Genomic DNA, 16,324 nt, shown 5'->3' with positions numbered 1-16,324 from the left:
TTTGGTCTATGTGGCTGAGTTAAGCCTTCGTCCACTCCACTACTCGTGCGCTGTGTCTGATTACTGGTACTACTCATGTGTTTATGGCTTTCATCATATATCCTGTTTTGAGTTTTGACTTCATCTCTGGATGTTTTATATCCTCTCCTATTATTCCCAGGTCATTGAATCCTGTCTCAGCTATGTGATTGATGCTATTCCCATCTGGTAGCTTTATCCCTTTGCCATTTTGTATGTTGACCAAGGCACATTTTTCTATTCCACATTCCATCCTGATGTCCCTAGATACAATCCCTCCAGTCTGGATTAGGGTTTCTATATCTTTGATGCTCTTACCATATGGCTTGATGTCATCCATGAACAGATGGTTGATTCTGTTGCTTCCTTTCTTGATAGGTACCCAGCATCCATCTTTTGTAGTACTTTTGTCATGGGAATCATGGCTACTGAGTAGTGGGGACAGTTAGTCTTATTCCAGAGCTTGTAAGTATCTGATGTTAACCTCTGCTAGTCTTATTCCAGAGCTTGTAAGTATTGTATTCCAGTATGACATTGTTTTTTTTTTAGGAAGCTGATGGCATTTTCCTCTGCCCCATGTATTTTCAGGCATTCTATTAGCCACGTGTGTGGTATCATGTCAAAGGCTTTCTTGTTGTCAATCCCTACCATGCTTAGGTTGGTTTTCCTTCTCTTACTGTTCTTCATTACCATTTTGATTATCAGGAGCTGGTCTTTTGTGCCTCTACACTTCCTTCTGCAGCCTTTCTGTTGTTGGGGAATGGTGTTTGTATGCTCTAGGTAATTGTATAGCCTTTCACTGATGATACCTATTAGTAACTTCCACATTATTGGTAGGCAGGTGATAGGCCTGTAGTTCCAATATTTCCCTTGTTCTTGTCTTTCTGTACCAAGGATGTTCTCTCTGTGGTCATCCATTTGGGCGCATGGTGGTTTGTGACAAAGTGCTGGAGTTATTCCACTATTTGTGGGTGTACGGCCTTGAAGTTTTTGAGCCAGTATCCATAGACTTTATCGGGACCTTGGGTTTTCCAGTTGGGCATTTCTTTAGTTGGTGTCTTATTTTGTCTGTCATGACCATGGTGAATCTTTATTCTCCCCATTTCTTCTTCCTTGACTTCATGGTGCAATGTTGCATGTTTGTTGTGTGATTCTGGATTGCTCCATATATTTTCCCAGTCTCTTACTTGATTCGGCTTCAGGAATTACCTGGTGGTTGTCTTCCCCTCTTAGTTGGCTGTATAGTCTTTTCTGGTTGGTTCCAAGTTTATTCTTTTGGTATCCTTTATTGCTCTTCATGTACCATTGGATCATAATTATGTGTTTTGGCTTTAAGCCTCTGTTTTATATCTACTACATATGTATGGTGTTTAGTCCCCTCTCCTCTACTTTGTATTTCTCGTTCAGTTCATCCCAGGTTTTCTTGCTTCTTAGCCTCTTTTTCTGCCATCTCTCTCAGAAGTCAGATCTCATCACCATTTTTCTAAGTGCCTTTTCCAAGGCAGTTGGTGTGGTGTTTTGGTTTCTGTTGGGTTGGTGTGATGATGTTGTTGGTGTTTGTATCCCCATGAGTTCTGATGCTAATCTTGCTCCTGCATATGCCAGATTATTTGTTTCTGCGATACTGGTGGCATGTATTAGTCTCTTTATTTCATTAACTTCACTTGTTTTCTCTCTTAGTTTCTTAGTGTTGTAGGCTTTCATGAAGGGGACCTTTGTTCTTTCAGTATCTGGCTTCGTCCATTATCTGATCTTTTCCACCCATTCTTTCCTTTCTGTTACTTCTTTGGTGTTTCTGCGTGTGTCGTTGTTTGGTAGCTCATCATTCCTGTCGCCTTCTGTGGTATCGTCTTTTAGTTCGTCTTCTTGTCCTTTGTTGCTGGGCGTTATATCCCTCTCCAGTTCCTCTCTTTCTGTTGTGGAGAGCCAATTTTTTTTTTTATGATTCTTACTTGGTCTGCCAGCCTCTGTTCTGTTTGGTGGGTGTTATTTCTCTCATTCCAGATGTTGACCAATCTTCTTCTGTATCCTCTTTCCTTTGGGTTGCTTCTGATGTAGCATCTCCTTATTTCCTTATTTTCTTCTCTTGACCATTTCTCCTTCTGATTTGCCCCTGTAGTCCTAGTCTCTGGTTACTGGTTACTGTTGTTGTGGTGGTCAGTTGCTGGATGACAACCTCCAAGTACCTGACCGTCTTCCCCTTCAATTGGGCTGTGTACCTGGCCGCCAGGCGAAGCTACTCTGTTGCCAGATGTTCCATTTATGTCAGTTTCGTTTAAGCTTTCATTTCTTTCATCATTGCTGAGTTTTGCTATTTAACCCATAACTAGACCCTACTCCACTGGGGATAGGTACTCATTTACAGCCTAGTAGACTGAGGAAATTGTGGTAAAGGTCCTTTCCCAAGGAATCAATGCAGAGGAAAGTGGTCTCCCATCCAATGACTGACCAGCCACAATGTTGCTTAACCAGTCCATTGATGACCGAAACCACTCTGCCATGCGCCACATAACAATAATAATAATAATAATAATAATAATAATAATATAATAATAACAATAATATAATAATAATTAATAAGAAAAATGTGCCTTAGTCAACATACAAAAGGGCAAAGTAACAAGGACTGAAGGGATAAAGCTACCAGATGGGAGCAACATCAAACACATAGATGAGCCAGGATACAAATACCTGGGAATAATGGAAGGAGGGGATATAAAACACCAAAAGATGAAGGACACGATCAGGAAAGAATATATGCAGAGACTCAAGGCAATACTCAAGTCAAAACTCAACGCCGGAAATATGATGAAAGCCATAAACACATGGGCAGTGCCAGTAATCAGATACAGTGCAGGAATAGTGGAATGGACGAAGGCAGAACTCTGCAGCATAGACCAGAAAACTAGAAACATATGACAATACACAAAGCACTACACCCGAGAGCAAATATGGACAGACTATACATAACACGAAAGGAAGGAGGGAGAGGACTACTAAGTATAGAGGACTGCGTCAACATCAAGAACAGAGCACTGGGGCAATTTTTGAAAACCAGTGAAGATGAGTGGCTCAAGAGTGCATGGGAAGAAGGACTGATAAAAGTAGATGAAGACCCAGAAATATACCGAGACAGGAGAATGACAATCAGAACAGAGGACTGGCACAACAAACCAATGCACAGACAATACGTACATAAGACAGACTAAAGAACTAGCCAGTGATGACACATGGCAATGGCTACATAGGGGAGAGCTGGAGAAGGAAACTGAAGGAATGATAACAGCGGCACAAGATCAGGCCCTAAGAACCAGATATGTTTAAAGAACGATAGATGGAAATAACATCTCTCCCATATGTAGGAAATGCAATACGAAAATGAAACCATAAACCACATAGCAAGCGAATGTCCGTCACTTGCACAGAACCAGTACAAAAAGAGGCATGATTCAGTGGCAAAAGCCCTCCACTGGAGCCTGTGCAAGAAACACCTGCTACCTTGCAGTAATAAGTGGTACGAGCACCAACCTGAAGGAGTGATAGAAAACGATCAGGCAAAGATCCTCTGGCACTATGGTATCAGAACAAATGGGGTGATACATGCAAATAGACCAGATGTGACATTGATTGACAAAATCAAGAAGAAAGTATCACTCTTTGATGTTGCAATACCATGGGACACCAGAGTTGAAGAGAAAGAGATGGAAAAAATGGGTAAGTACCAAGACCTGAAAATAGAAATAAGGATATGGGCTATGCCAGTGGAAATTGTAAAAATCATAGGAACACTAGGCACGATCCCAAGATCCCTGAAAAGGAATCTAGAAAAACTTGAGGCTGAAATAGTTCCAGGACTCATGCAGAAGAGTGTGATCCTAGAAACGGCGCACTCAGTAAGAAAAGTGATGGACTCCTAAGGAGGCAGGATGCAACCCGGAAACCCAGACTATAAATACCACCCAGTCGAATTGGAGGACTGTGATAGACCAAAAAGAGAAGAAAAAAAAAACAATAATATTATTATTATTATTATTATTATTATTATTATTATTATTATTATTATTATTATTATTATATTCTAAAGTGCATTACAGTGGTCCCCCCACATTCGCGGGGGATGCATACCAGACCCCCCGTGAATGTTTAGAATTTGCAAATAGTTGGAACCCCATAAAAACGCTGAAAATGGCCTATTTTGGTAGTTAAAACTCAAGAAAAACCCACTAAAAATTCTTATGCCTGGTTTTTTTAATAGCTTTACCACAAAAAGTGCCTTTTATGATGAAATTGATTAAAAAAACCAGGAATTTCTGGATATTTCTCGCAGTAAAATTCCTCAAATAGGTAAATTTCCTGCGAATAATGGGTAGATAATAATGATCCAGAGAGAAATCTGCGAATCCGGAGAACACGAATAGGGGGCAGCCCACTGCAGTGTGACTGGTGTTCTTAAATAGTGTTTGCAGTATTTGTTCTTAACATAAGAAATTACTAGTTGCCTAAAAATGTTAGAATTCTTGATTGCTATGAGGAAAGGGACCAAAGGGAATGCAGAGTAAAAGGCAGAATGTCATGCAACTCAGGTCCTATGGAACTGTTAAGAACTTTAGTGCTTTCTAGATCATGCTATGTTGTGCACCACATAAATGGCACCTACCTGGGCTTTGACACTTAAAAAAATGCTACTGCATTTATTTTGTTAGACTTGTTTTTTCTGGACGTAACATTCCAAGTTTTGTTTTATGTGGTGGATAAAGAAAATATTAGGTACATAATGCATTAGTATTTTCTCTGTTTATTAATCTGCTGATTTGCTTGTGTCTGGACATTTACTTATTCATAAGGCATCTTTGATGATTGGTAAAGTTATGTTACCTATGATTTGTGTATTTTTAGCATATGTCATTATTTTAAAATCAGACATCCTTTCATAGGTTTTAGGAAACTACCTGCATACCACAAGGATATATGTGAACTCTTTGAGAAGTACGGTCCAGTTATTCGAGAAATCTTTGGCTCCCAGATCATTGTTCATGTGTATGATCCATCTGATATCCGCCAAGTTTACGAAAATGATGGGAAGACACCCCACATACCTCCCTTACAAGAGACTACTCAGTTTTACCGACAACAAAAGGACATGTCTCTTGGACTTGGGAACATGTGAGTCATCATAACCACCATACTTATTTTACTCAATTGCTTTAGTTTCATTCTCTTTCAATATGGGAAGATGAATTACAGAACACTTCTGTATAGTATATCAGTTTTTTGTACTGTAGGTGGTACCAAAGGTTCTTTTTACAATGCTTGTGTCCCAAACTACTTGTCATGCTATCTTTTACTCTTCATCTATTACTTTTGTCTTACTCCAGGTAACTATCCAGCTTCTGTAACTTTACCCTGATCCCATAATCACCACTTGTTTAAGGACAAGATATTTGATGAGGCCTTTTAGAGCCAAGAAGTGGAACTCTGATGGCTTGTTACACTATTTATAAAAATAACCTGTACTGTTATAATGTTGGTGATGGTAATATACTTAGATATTTTTGTTCGTGAGAGAGAGAGAGAGAGAGAGAGAGAGAGAGAGAGAGAGAGAGAGAGAGAGAGAGAGAGGAAGGTATTACAAGGAGTTACAAGGATTAGGATGTCTCAAAGACCTGTTAGTCCACATGAGGAGACATTGTGTGCTCATTTATCTCTAGGAGCAGGTTTTACTTTTCATTCACAGTGTCCTAATGGTTTTGTCTAGCTTTCTTTTTAAACTCTTCCATGCTGTTGCTGTTTACAACTTCTGGTAGCAGTTTATTCCATTTGTCACATATTTTGTATGTGAAGAAGTTCCTGCAATGAGATGTGTTGTGTCTCTTCAGCTCTAGTTTGTCTGGTTTTCGTTTAATGTAAATAGGCTACTGTCTACTTTTGTTATGCCTTTCAGTACTTTGAATGTTTCTATTAGTTGTCCTCGCAATCATTGTGTTTCTAAGCCATACATGTTCAGGCTCTCTAGTCGTCTTTGTTAACCTATTTGCCTGATGGATGGAATTATTTTTGTGGCTCTTGCTTGTACCCCTTCTAATCTATTTATGTCCTTCCTTAGTGTTGGTGACAAAAACCACACTGCATATTCAAGATGTCTAATTATTGATGTGTAGAGCTGCAGCACCATTTCCTTGTGTCTGTATTTGAACTGCCTCTTTATATATCCCACTAATTTCTGTGCCTTCCTTTCAGCTTTTATGCACTGTTTTGTGGATTTTAAGTCCTTGGTAATAGTAACTCCAAGGTCCTTTAATTTTTCTACAATTATTATATGTCATTCCCAAGCAGCATGTAGTTGGCATGAGGGTTGTTGTTCTTTATTTGTAAGAGTTTACACTTTTCCACATTAAAAGGCATTTGCCATCTTTTTGACCACTCCCATTTTCTATAGATCATTTCTTAAACTTGCTAATTTCTCTCGGTCTGCTGCATTTCCACCTAGTTTGATGTCATCTGCACATTTAGCTATCCTGCTTGTTAATCCTATGTCAGTGTCATTAATATAAATACAAAACTAGAGTGGCCCAAGGACAGAACCCTGAGGATCTCTGCTTGTCACATCTCCCCATTCTGATTCTTCACCGGTTATTACGATTTTCTGTTTCCTATTAGTTAGCTCATCTTTGATCCAGGCTGCTGTTTCTCCTATAATTCCTAAAGCTCAAACCTTTGTCATTAGTTTTGTGTTGAACTTTGTCAAAGGCTTTTTGGAAATCTTAGTAGAGCGCCTCAGCGACGTGGTTGGTATGGTATTAGTGTCCCACCTTGGTGGTCGTTGGTTCGATTCTCGACCATTCCGTTGAGGAGTGAGAGATGTGTATTTCTGGTGATAGAAGTTCACTCTCGACGTGGTTCGGAAGTCATGTAAAGCCGTTGGTCCCGTTGCTGAATAACCACTGGTTCCATGCAACATAAAAGCACCATACAAACAAACAAAAAACTTAGTAGAGTATATACTATATCTATTGCTCTATCACTGCCGTAAATACCAAGCATGTTATGGAAAAACTCCAAAAGCTTTGATAGGCAGGATCTGTTTTGTCTGAAGCCTTATTTAGAGAGAGAGAGAGAGAGAGAGAGAGAGAGAGAGAGAGAGAGAGAGAGAGAGAGAGAGAGAGAGAGAGAGAGAGAGAGAGAGATTTCCCTATGAAAATCATGGCTTGATGAGAGTTGCTTTTTGGTATGATATTTTGTTAGATTCTTAGGAACTCCATTAGATTCAGAGCCTGTATCTGTAAGTAATTACTGTGACAAACTTTGCCAAATTTTGTATGTATATAATTTTAGATTTCTTGGCTCGAGTCTTTGAATGACCGGTGTTTTAACCTCTCTCTCTCTCTGTTGATAATTATTGGTTTTAACATAAGACAAAGTTCAAGTAACATGACCTTTTATTCAATCAATACTGATAGTGTAGCTGACCCACTGTAAGCACAGTAGTATAGCCAGGACATTCTGAAGGTATTCCAGAGGCAAGGATATGATGTGCTTCTTTTGCTGAAAGCATGGGTAGTGCTAATGGAAGGCAGGAGAGAGATAGTTACTGGTATATGGGGCCAGGAAATTTTAATTTTTTATGTGAAAGTGGGATGGCTTCATTTTGTGTGATGGAATTTTGATTGGGGCCATTTGAGGGGTTTAAGAATGGTGAATGACTTTTTAGAGTTTATTCAAGGAGGGGACATCTAAAGTGAATGTCAAAGAGTAGGCCAGTCATAGTAAATTGAAGGTACAAATGCTGTTAGTGATGGTGGCTTATTTTGTCAGTGATGAAATAATTACATATGAGGGTTTTTTTCAAGTGTTAATAAGAAAATTTGACTTAGGGTAGTGTGCTGTAACCCAAAAAATTCAGTAAACCGGAACATCATAAAAATAATGGGAATAAATGATGGGAATAAATGGCACTTACAGTAGCGTAAACATTGTAAAACCAGGTTACAGCACTGTAAAACCTGATACAATGCCATAAGTGCTGTAAAACTGAATACGGCACTGTAAAACTGGGTAGTGCATCACTGTAAAACCGCTTATGCTGCCATAAAATCAGGTTAATGACACCATGAGCCAAGCGCCATTAAGTCAGAATACTGTAACCCAGGAACTGCCTTATTAGTAAAAATTAGATAGAAATCAGATGAAAACTGTGTTATCACAAATGCTTGTAATGTAAGACAAGGTGGACAACAGTCGTACTATGTCAGTTTGCCCAACACAAATAAAAGGAATTTGCAGTCAATCCTTCAGTCTGGTTGACACACCAACTCTGTAGCATCTTCATTATGCACGTCTATACTGTTGAGAGTCATTAATCGTTATGAGCCAGGCTAACAAATATGCAGGACCCCAGACCGGGCAACTTTGAGGTCGGGCAATTTAAGGAAAAAACACATCAGTGGAAAGAGGAAGATATGCAAATGCACTTGGCGTAAGAAAAAGAAATTCTAAAATATTTTCCCTACCTTCCACAAGAAGGTGAGAATGACTTCTTGTGTTGCCTTGTTTACAAGACAATAGTAAATTTTTCCAAGTTATATGTTTTTTCTAATTGTTAATTTTATTTTATTTTGTGAAATTATAATTGCAGGTCACACCATGTCATAACAGATAAGAACTAAAATTAGCAACAGACTCTGAGTATATTTGTTGTAAAATATCGACATGATTTTTTGAGGCATATGTTTTTTCTAATATTCCCTCTTTTTTCATATTCTAATATTTCTTTGCAAAATTACAATTGCTATAGCTGACATACGTACTATCAACAACAATCCCTGGGTGTACTATTTATGAGCAACTAAATAAAAAGATGTAATGGAAGAAAGAGCATGACATTCCCCTTTGAAGTCCAGAACACAACTAACCTCACGAGATGCCCCTTTGGCTGAAGGCACCTGAGAGTTCAGTTGCTAAGAGTCATTTATAACCCATCGAAATAATGGAAACTCTCTGCTGCTTGATCTAGCCAAATCGTTTGGTACGTAATACTGATGCTTGCCAGGGCGAATCCATCCACCACTCTAAAACTCTGTTATTGCTACTCATAGGGTGCTATCCATTCATTAACCCTAATGTGAGCTAAAAAAAAAACAAAGCAGGTGTAAGAGAAACAAATTCTAAAAAATTCTCCCTACCTTCCACAAGGAGTTGAAAAAGACTATTTACAATCCCTTGGGGGGCTTCTTTTACAAGACAGTCATAAATTTTAAGAAGTTATACAGTGGACCCCCCGTATTCGCGTTCTCCGGATTCGCAGACTCACACGTTCGCGGATTTCTCTGGGGAACGTTTCCCCGCATTATTTGTGGAAAAGTCGCATATTCGCGGTATTTTTCTATGAGAAATATCCACAAATTCCTGGTTTTATTTTTTCAATTTCATCATAAAAAGCACTTTTTGTGATAAAACTATTGAAAAAACCAAGTATAAAAATTTTTAGTGGGTTTTCCTTGAGTTTTAACCAACAAAATAGCCTGTTTTCAGCATTTTTATAGGGGTTCCAACTATTCGTGAGTTCTAACTATTTACGCAGGGTGGGCGGTTGTTGGTGTTCTGGTACATATCCCCCACAAATACGGGGGGACCACTGTACATGTTTCTAATATATTTTATTTTGTAAAATAAAATTATAATCACAACTCGCACAATATCAAAACAAATAAGAACTAAAAATCAGTAACAAATTTTGAGTATATTTGTTGTAAAGTATTTATGTAAATTTAATGAGAATGAAAATGCAGTAATTTTTTTGGATTATACATGATTTTTTTATATATTTCTTTGCATACTATCATAAAAGATAAGAACTAAAACTAACAGCAATCCATACTATCATAAAAGATAAGAACTAAAACCAAAAACACCCCCTGTTTATATTTTTTATCAATCAAGTTAAAAGATATCGTGGGAGGAAGAGAATCACAGCATGCCCCCTTGGAGTCAAAATCACAGCTAACTCATGAGCTGCTTACCTTATTGATCTGGGCCAGTCTAAAAAAGGGATTTTGACGGAGGAAAAATCTATTTCTGGGCAAGGACCTGTGTCGCCCAGTGAAATGTCCCTTTAGCACTCATTTCTAAGGTGTAAATATTGCTATAAATACCAGAGAAAAAGTTAAATGGTAATGCCAGAGTATTCTGGCTCACTCACCTTTATTTTAAAGGTGTCGGTATGGTAACTGGGGCGAGTGAAACCACTACCAGAGATCCCTTGCCATTTAGTCTCTTCCTCCTTCAATATCCATCATCTACAGAGGAGCCGATCTAAGCCCCACTACTCGCTACCACTATGGCTAGCGCCTCGGATCTCATTCCTGGAGATAGCACCCAAGCTTGGGCCAAATAGAGAGGGAAAAAAGAAAAAGGGGTGGGATTTCACTGGGCGACACAGGTTCTTGCCCAGAATTAGAGTTTTCCTCCGTCAAAATCCCTTTTCTGGGCTCCGTGAAATAGTACCAGGGAATTGGCCCCACAAGCTTGGAAGAAAGGATGTATACAATTAACTAAGTTTAAGGTAAATTAAAACTCTATTAAGATTAATTGTTATAATCTAGATAAATAAGTTACAGTAATAAGTAACAACAAGTTTAAATGAACCTTAAAGCTAACTATGTACAACATAGGGCTAACAAGCCCGTTGAAGCTTATACAATACAAATGGTGCGAACTAGGGAACTAGTCCCAGATACAAAACAAAACCGAAATCCATTACAAATATGGACATTAAGTGCCATCCAAGGTACAGTACGACTAACAATGACGACTGAGCTAAGCAAGAATGCTAGCGAGGCAGGTAGGAGAGAGAGATGTAAGGAGAGACTAGAATAAACTACTTACTACTAAGTTAAGCAGTGTCAGGGGAAACTGTGTTTCCGGCTGCCACTGCTGGAAATTTAAGGGCTTCTAAGGACTTTAAATAGTGGCGTTCGAATACTGTCGGAGATTTCCTGCCTGTGTACTTCTTCAGATCATCAAAATTCATATGTTGAAAATAATTAATAGAAGTGGCTACTGCCCTAACATCATGTACCCGTGGGAAGGATTGTGGGTTAGCCTGTTTTATAAAGTATAAAATCTGTTGTCTAATTCCTTTTAAGGAAATAGTGCCACCTTTTTCCCTAATGAACAGAGGACCTGAAGATATCAGGGCAGTTCTGCTTAAATATGCTCTTAGTGAATTAACTGGAAATAAGGACGGGTCTTGTGGAAGTGGGACAATTTTCCATGGGGCCCACCTATCCTGTGGGTCCTCATTTTTAGCTAGGAATTGACGATCTGGAGAAAGTAACACTTCTCTTGAAGGGAGAAACTCTATATGATCGGGTTCTCTAGATATGGTCTGAGTCTAGCACAAGCCTTGGGGATAGATGAAAAATATGAATCTGTTAGATCTATTTTGAATCCAAATTGGAAGATCTTAAGAGCCGATTTGGTAGTAGTAATGGTACTAGCTGCTAATCCTTTCTTGAACAATGTTCTGAAAAAGGTTATGGCCAGATTCGTGGTCATGGTTTGTGCATTTGAGTACTTCAGAAATACAGGTAGTTTCTTAACTGCTGAGTTGTATTGATGCAAGGTCGATTCTCGTTTGAAAGTTTCTAAGAAACTGATGTTCTGAGGATCGATGTTGGCATCTTTCTGAGCTGCAAACTTCATGAAGTCCATAAAGTTAGGGCTTTCTGAATTCCTGAGGAAGTGGACACAGTCCGTGTTTGTACTATTTGTGTCAATTTGGGATTAGGAATTCGTTGAGGTCGGAGTCCCAATTCCAGTAGAAGAGGGAACTAATTGCTCTTGGGCCAATTGGGGGCTATTAGAGCGATGTGACCCTTGAACGTCCTGAGTTTGTTCAGGACTTTCAAGAGAAGATTCACTGGAGGGAAGAGGTAAATTTTCTTCCACACATTCCAATCTATAGCCATCGCGTCCGTGGCGTAAGCCAGAGGGTCCAGGTTGGGAGCCATATAACAAGGAAGCTTATGGTTCGACTCCGTGGCAAAGAGATCTACCTGAAGCCCTGGTACTTGTTGACAGACCCATTTGAATGATTCCTGGTCCAACGTCCACTCCGACTAGCGGAACTGACCGTGACAGGGCATCTGCCACCACGTTCCTTACTCCCGCTAGGTGAGTGGCTGACAGGTGCCATTTGTTCCTGTCTGCCAGGTGAAATATGGCTATCATGACATGGTTCACGTGGCTCGATTTGGAGCCACCCCTGTTTATGCAGTGGACTACCACTGCACTGTCTAATACCAACTTGATATGAGACTTCTTGGCTGGATGAAGCTTTTTCAGGGTGAGGAACACTGCTGTAGCTTCCAGTACATTGATATGTAGCTGGCAGAATGGTAGGGACCAGGTTCCCTGTACCTTTTTGTACTGTGAGTAGCCTCCCCAGCCGCTTAGTGAGGCATCTGTGTGGATCACTAAAGCCGGCGGAGGGAATTGCAATGGAACTGTCTTTGACAGATTCTTGATCTCCGTCCAAGGGCGGAGTCTCTTTCTTAAGATCGTCGGGATGGGGGCAAGCTTGTCCCGGGATCTTTTGTTTGCTCTTGATCGCCAAACTCGGTTTATGTTCTTTAGTTTGGCTTTTAGAAGAACGTCCGTTACTGAAGCAAATTGGAGTGAACCCAAGATCCTTTCCTGGTTCCTCCGGGACGTCTGTTTGCTTTTGAAAAATTGTCTCGTGGCTTTGGCTATTTCTCTCCTTTTCAACGGCGGTATTGATAGAGTATGAGAGTTTAAGTCCCATTGGATTCCTAGCCATTGGAAACAGGACTCCGGCGTTAGCCGGGATTTGGTTCTGTTTATCTGGAAACCTAGATGTTCTAGAAACCGGATTACTTTGACCATCGCCTTGCGGCATGCTTCGATGCTTGTGGCCCACACGAGCCAATCGTGTAGATAGGCTACTAGCATTATTCCCTGAGACCTTAGTTCTTGAAAAACTGTCTCCGCCAACTTTGTAAATACCCCAAATGGCATCACTTTGAAGGAGTAGGCCTTCTTTCCCAGTCTGAAGCCTAGGAACAGGCGGAAGTGTCTCGCTACCGGAACATGATAGTAGGCATCTGTAAGATCTATAGAGGTGATGACGGCCCCACGGGGAAGTAAGGTCCGCACCTGTGAAACGGTCAGCATCCGGAACCTGTCGCTGTGAATGAATAAGTTCAGACGGGATAAGTCTAGAATTATTCTTTGCTTGTTTGAGTCTTTCTTTGGCACGCTGAACAAGTGACCTTGAAATTTTAAGTTCTTGACTCTTGATAGGAGTTATTGGAATACTCTACCAATTCCGCTGTTGGTTCTTGATAAAAGGTGTTGGATGGAGGGGGGCCTTGAAGCCAACTCCACCCTAGACCTTTGGACACAATGCTTTGGGCCCATTTGCTGAACTTCCACCGATGCCGATAGAGATACAGCCTCCCTCCTACCTGGGGATTCTCACTGGTTTGTGGAAGGACGTCCACCTCGTCCTCCACGGGAACCCCTGCCTCGGCTCGTGGCTCTTCCGGCGCCTCGGTGACGGAAGGAGCCTCTAGCTCTGCTACCCCTGCCAAACCTATTGAAGGCTTGAAACGCCTGAGTTTCAAATGCCGGGTTGTAAGCAGGAGAGACAGCATAGGAGGTTGAAGCTTGTGCTTGCTGAGACGGTTGCGTCAACAGCACAAACTGCTGTTGTGGCTGCGCCTTGGAGGTTGATGGTTGCGGTACCTGAGATACCGGAACCGCCTGTACAAGAGTTTGTTGTTGGGGGGCCTGGAAGTGCTGGAACTTCCTAGGCCTCTTCTTTGACTTGGGATTCGTTCCAGCAGACTCCGGTTTTCGTTTGGAAACAAGTCCCCAATGAACCCTTAGGCTCTGGTTGAACCTAGCCGCCTCGCAGTGCACTTCGTTCACTACGAAGGCTGGGAAAAGTTCAGTGGCCCATATAGATGAGGTGATCAGTCTATTGGGCTCGTGGCGGATCGTAGCTTCTGCCAGCACGTGCTTCCTACAATTCCGCTGAGCTATGACGAAATTATACAAGTCACATTGCATTGAATACAATAATGACTTGGCAATGATTTTAAATAGCTCCTCTTCTCCGTAGATAAGAGACGATACCTCTGTCATAGTCAGGGAATTGAGAGACCTGCTGAGCCTCATCCTGGCGTCATATTCGGTCTGTATGAGGCCTTCAGATAGCCTAGGTAACCTTTCGCTGAAAAGCGTGATACCACAGTCCGGCTTAAGCTTACCTACCGAGAAAGTGGCTGGAAGGTCCATCCAGTGATCGGCAGTTCCGGGGTGCAGAAGGGAAGTTGGTTCTGTCTCCTGGAGCTGAGGCATAGGCTCGTCTCTCATGGCTGCCTGTAATGTCAACTCTGCCACCTTAGACGTGAATGGTATAGGCATGTCTTCATCTACGGTGAACATCGTAAACTTGCTCTTGAATGCCGTAACCTTGGTGTTAGTGCATTGCCACTCTTCTAGGTTACGTATCCATGCCTGTTGGGCTTGGTCCCGGGGAAGGATTACCGTCTCCTTCAGGACCTTGTCTTCCCTCCTCATAGCTACTTCCGTCAGTCGGACATAGCCCATGAAAGGGGGCCGGAGTCCTTCCGGGTAGAACTCGAAGTCCTCGATCCTTCGAGTTCCACAGCCCTCAATCGTAAGCATGCCCGCTACAAACGGGGCGTGTGCGGCAACCCTCCATGGGTTGTTCGGCTTGAAGGGAGGAAGGGTAGACGAATCCGGCATTGGCAAGCTCTGGGCTGCTTGGCCGGATTGCGCAAGTCCTGTCGCCATATTGTCCCGGAGACCAGCCATGAGGTTCTCCTGGGCGACTAGTCTATCCTCAATGGACTGGATAGATTGTCCTGATACTTCTACGGTGGAGGATAGTTGAGCAAACATTTCTTGGAACTTGGACTGAACCAAGTTCCCGACAATGCTGCCCATCTGCTGCAAAATATTTGCAGAGAAAGCATCGGGATCGAAGGGGGAAGGCTCTGCCTTCTCCTTAGGAACCTTGGACCTAGACCCCTTAGCAGAGGATGCCTCGGGGTCGGAGGAGGAGGGTTGAGCCTTCTCCTTAGAAGTCTTGGTCCTCGACCCTTTTGAAGGGAGAGTCCACTTTGCCTTGTCAGCTCCGGAATGGTGAGCCGGAAGCTTAGTGACATGGCCGGTTCCTGACTTCTTGGACAGGGACTTTTGTAGCGATTTGTAGTCTCGCTTGCCTTTATTTTTAGGGATCGCCGAAGTGGACTTCGGTCTGACCGACTGAAGTCCCTTGGTGAATCCCTGGAAAGAGGTAGAAGTGGAAGGAGAAGAAGCTCTAGATGGGCTCAAGGATAGCCCTTGAGCCCCTACAGTACCTGCCTCACCAACACTCTTACTGTGACCCATGTCGTCCACAGTCATGGGCTCGAGGTCCAGGTCAAGAGCTGCTACATCTTCCGTGACCACTTGAGTGGCCGCCTCCTCCGGGGTTTGTGCAACCGCTTCTTGAGTAATAGTGATCAAGGGAGCTGCCACTTTGGGGTCTACCGCTGAAGTACTCTTCCCTCTGGGGAAGATGAGAGTGGCCATCTTGGAAAGGATGTAGGGCTGGCCCTTGGCAACGTTACGGCCAAACCCACCTACCCAGGCCTTCAGGGTGGTTAAAGCAGCATCCTGGACCGCTTGAACGCTCTGTAAAAGAGGGGTTATCATTAATACTTAAGACTAACATTTAAGATTAAATAGTAACTTACTTTAGAAAGCATATCAAAATGTCTTAAATTTCATTGATCCTCATTAAATCATTGTGTTTAGTCCGGAGTGTCACCTACCTCAGAGGAAACTTGGTCCACTAACTCGTCTCATGGTGCCAGACCACGGACTCGTTGAGGTGGACTGCACAGGTGGCGTGAGTCTGACAGACCTCGTGTCTACGGGGATCCTGGAGGACAGCATTGCAGCCTAACTCCCAGCAATGGGTAACCTGTAAGTCAAATGATACATGAGTATCATCGTCAACCTTCCGGACTAGGTCTGTGGTTGTGATATGCCATTGACGCCGTACTCCGGCGTTAACAAACAATATTACAATAAAATATGACCCAGTCTTGATCTGCTCTTTTGCCGTGCACCTGTCGAAGCATCCGGCAGGGGTAGTAGGAAAAGGCTTGAAACAGTATGTCTCTGGGGATGCCGTAGTTAAAACTTTTACACAATCAGGATAACAAGCTATTCCCATTACGCCGGAGTAAGGAGTAGTCCGAACAGGCAC

The 16,324-nt window shown here is 41.9% G+C and overlaps 1 protein-coding gene across 2 annotated transcripts in view; it reads left to right on the top strand.

Moving 5' to 3' along the window:
- Positions 1–16,324, top strand: part of LOC135203154 (probable cytochrome P450 CYP44) — a 168,037-nt gene that overhangs the window by 31,709 nt on the left and 120,004 nt on the right. For both annotated transcript variants that reach the window (XM_064232830.1, XM_064232831.1), the window contains exon 3: positions 4,953–5,181. In XM_064232830.1, coding sequence (XP_064088900.1) covers positions 4,953–5,181 — 229 coding nt within the window. The remainder of the gene's footprint in view (positions 1–4,952; positions 5,182–16,324) is intronic.

Source organism: Macrobrachium nipponense, chromosome 33, assembly GCF_015104395.2.
Source record: "Macrobrachium nipponense isolate FS-2020 chromosome 33, ASM1510439v2, whole genome shotgun sequence".
NCBI lineage: Eukaryota > Metazoa > Arthropoda > Malacostraca > Decapoda > Palaemonidae > Macrobrachium > Macrobrachium nipponense.
This window is presented reverse-complemented; position numbering and strand designations above follow the sequence as displayed.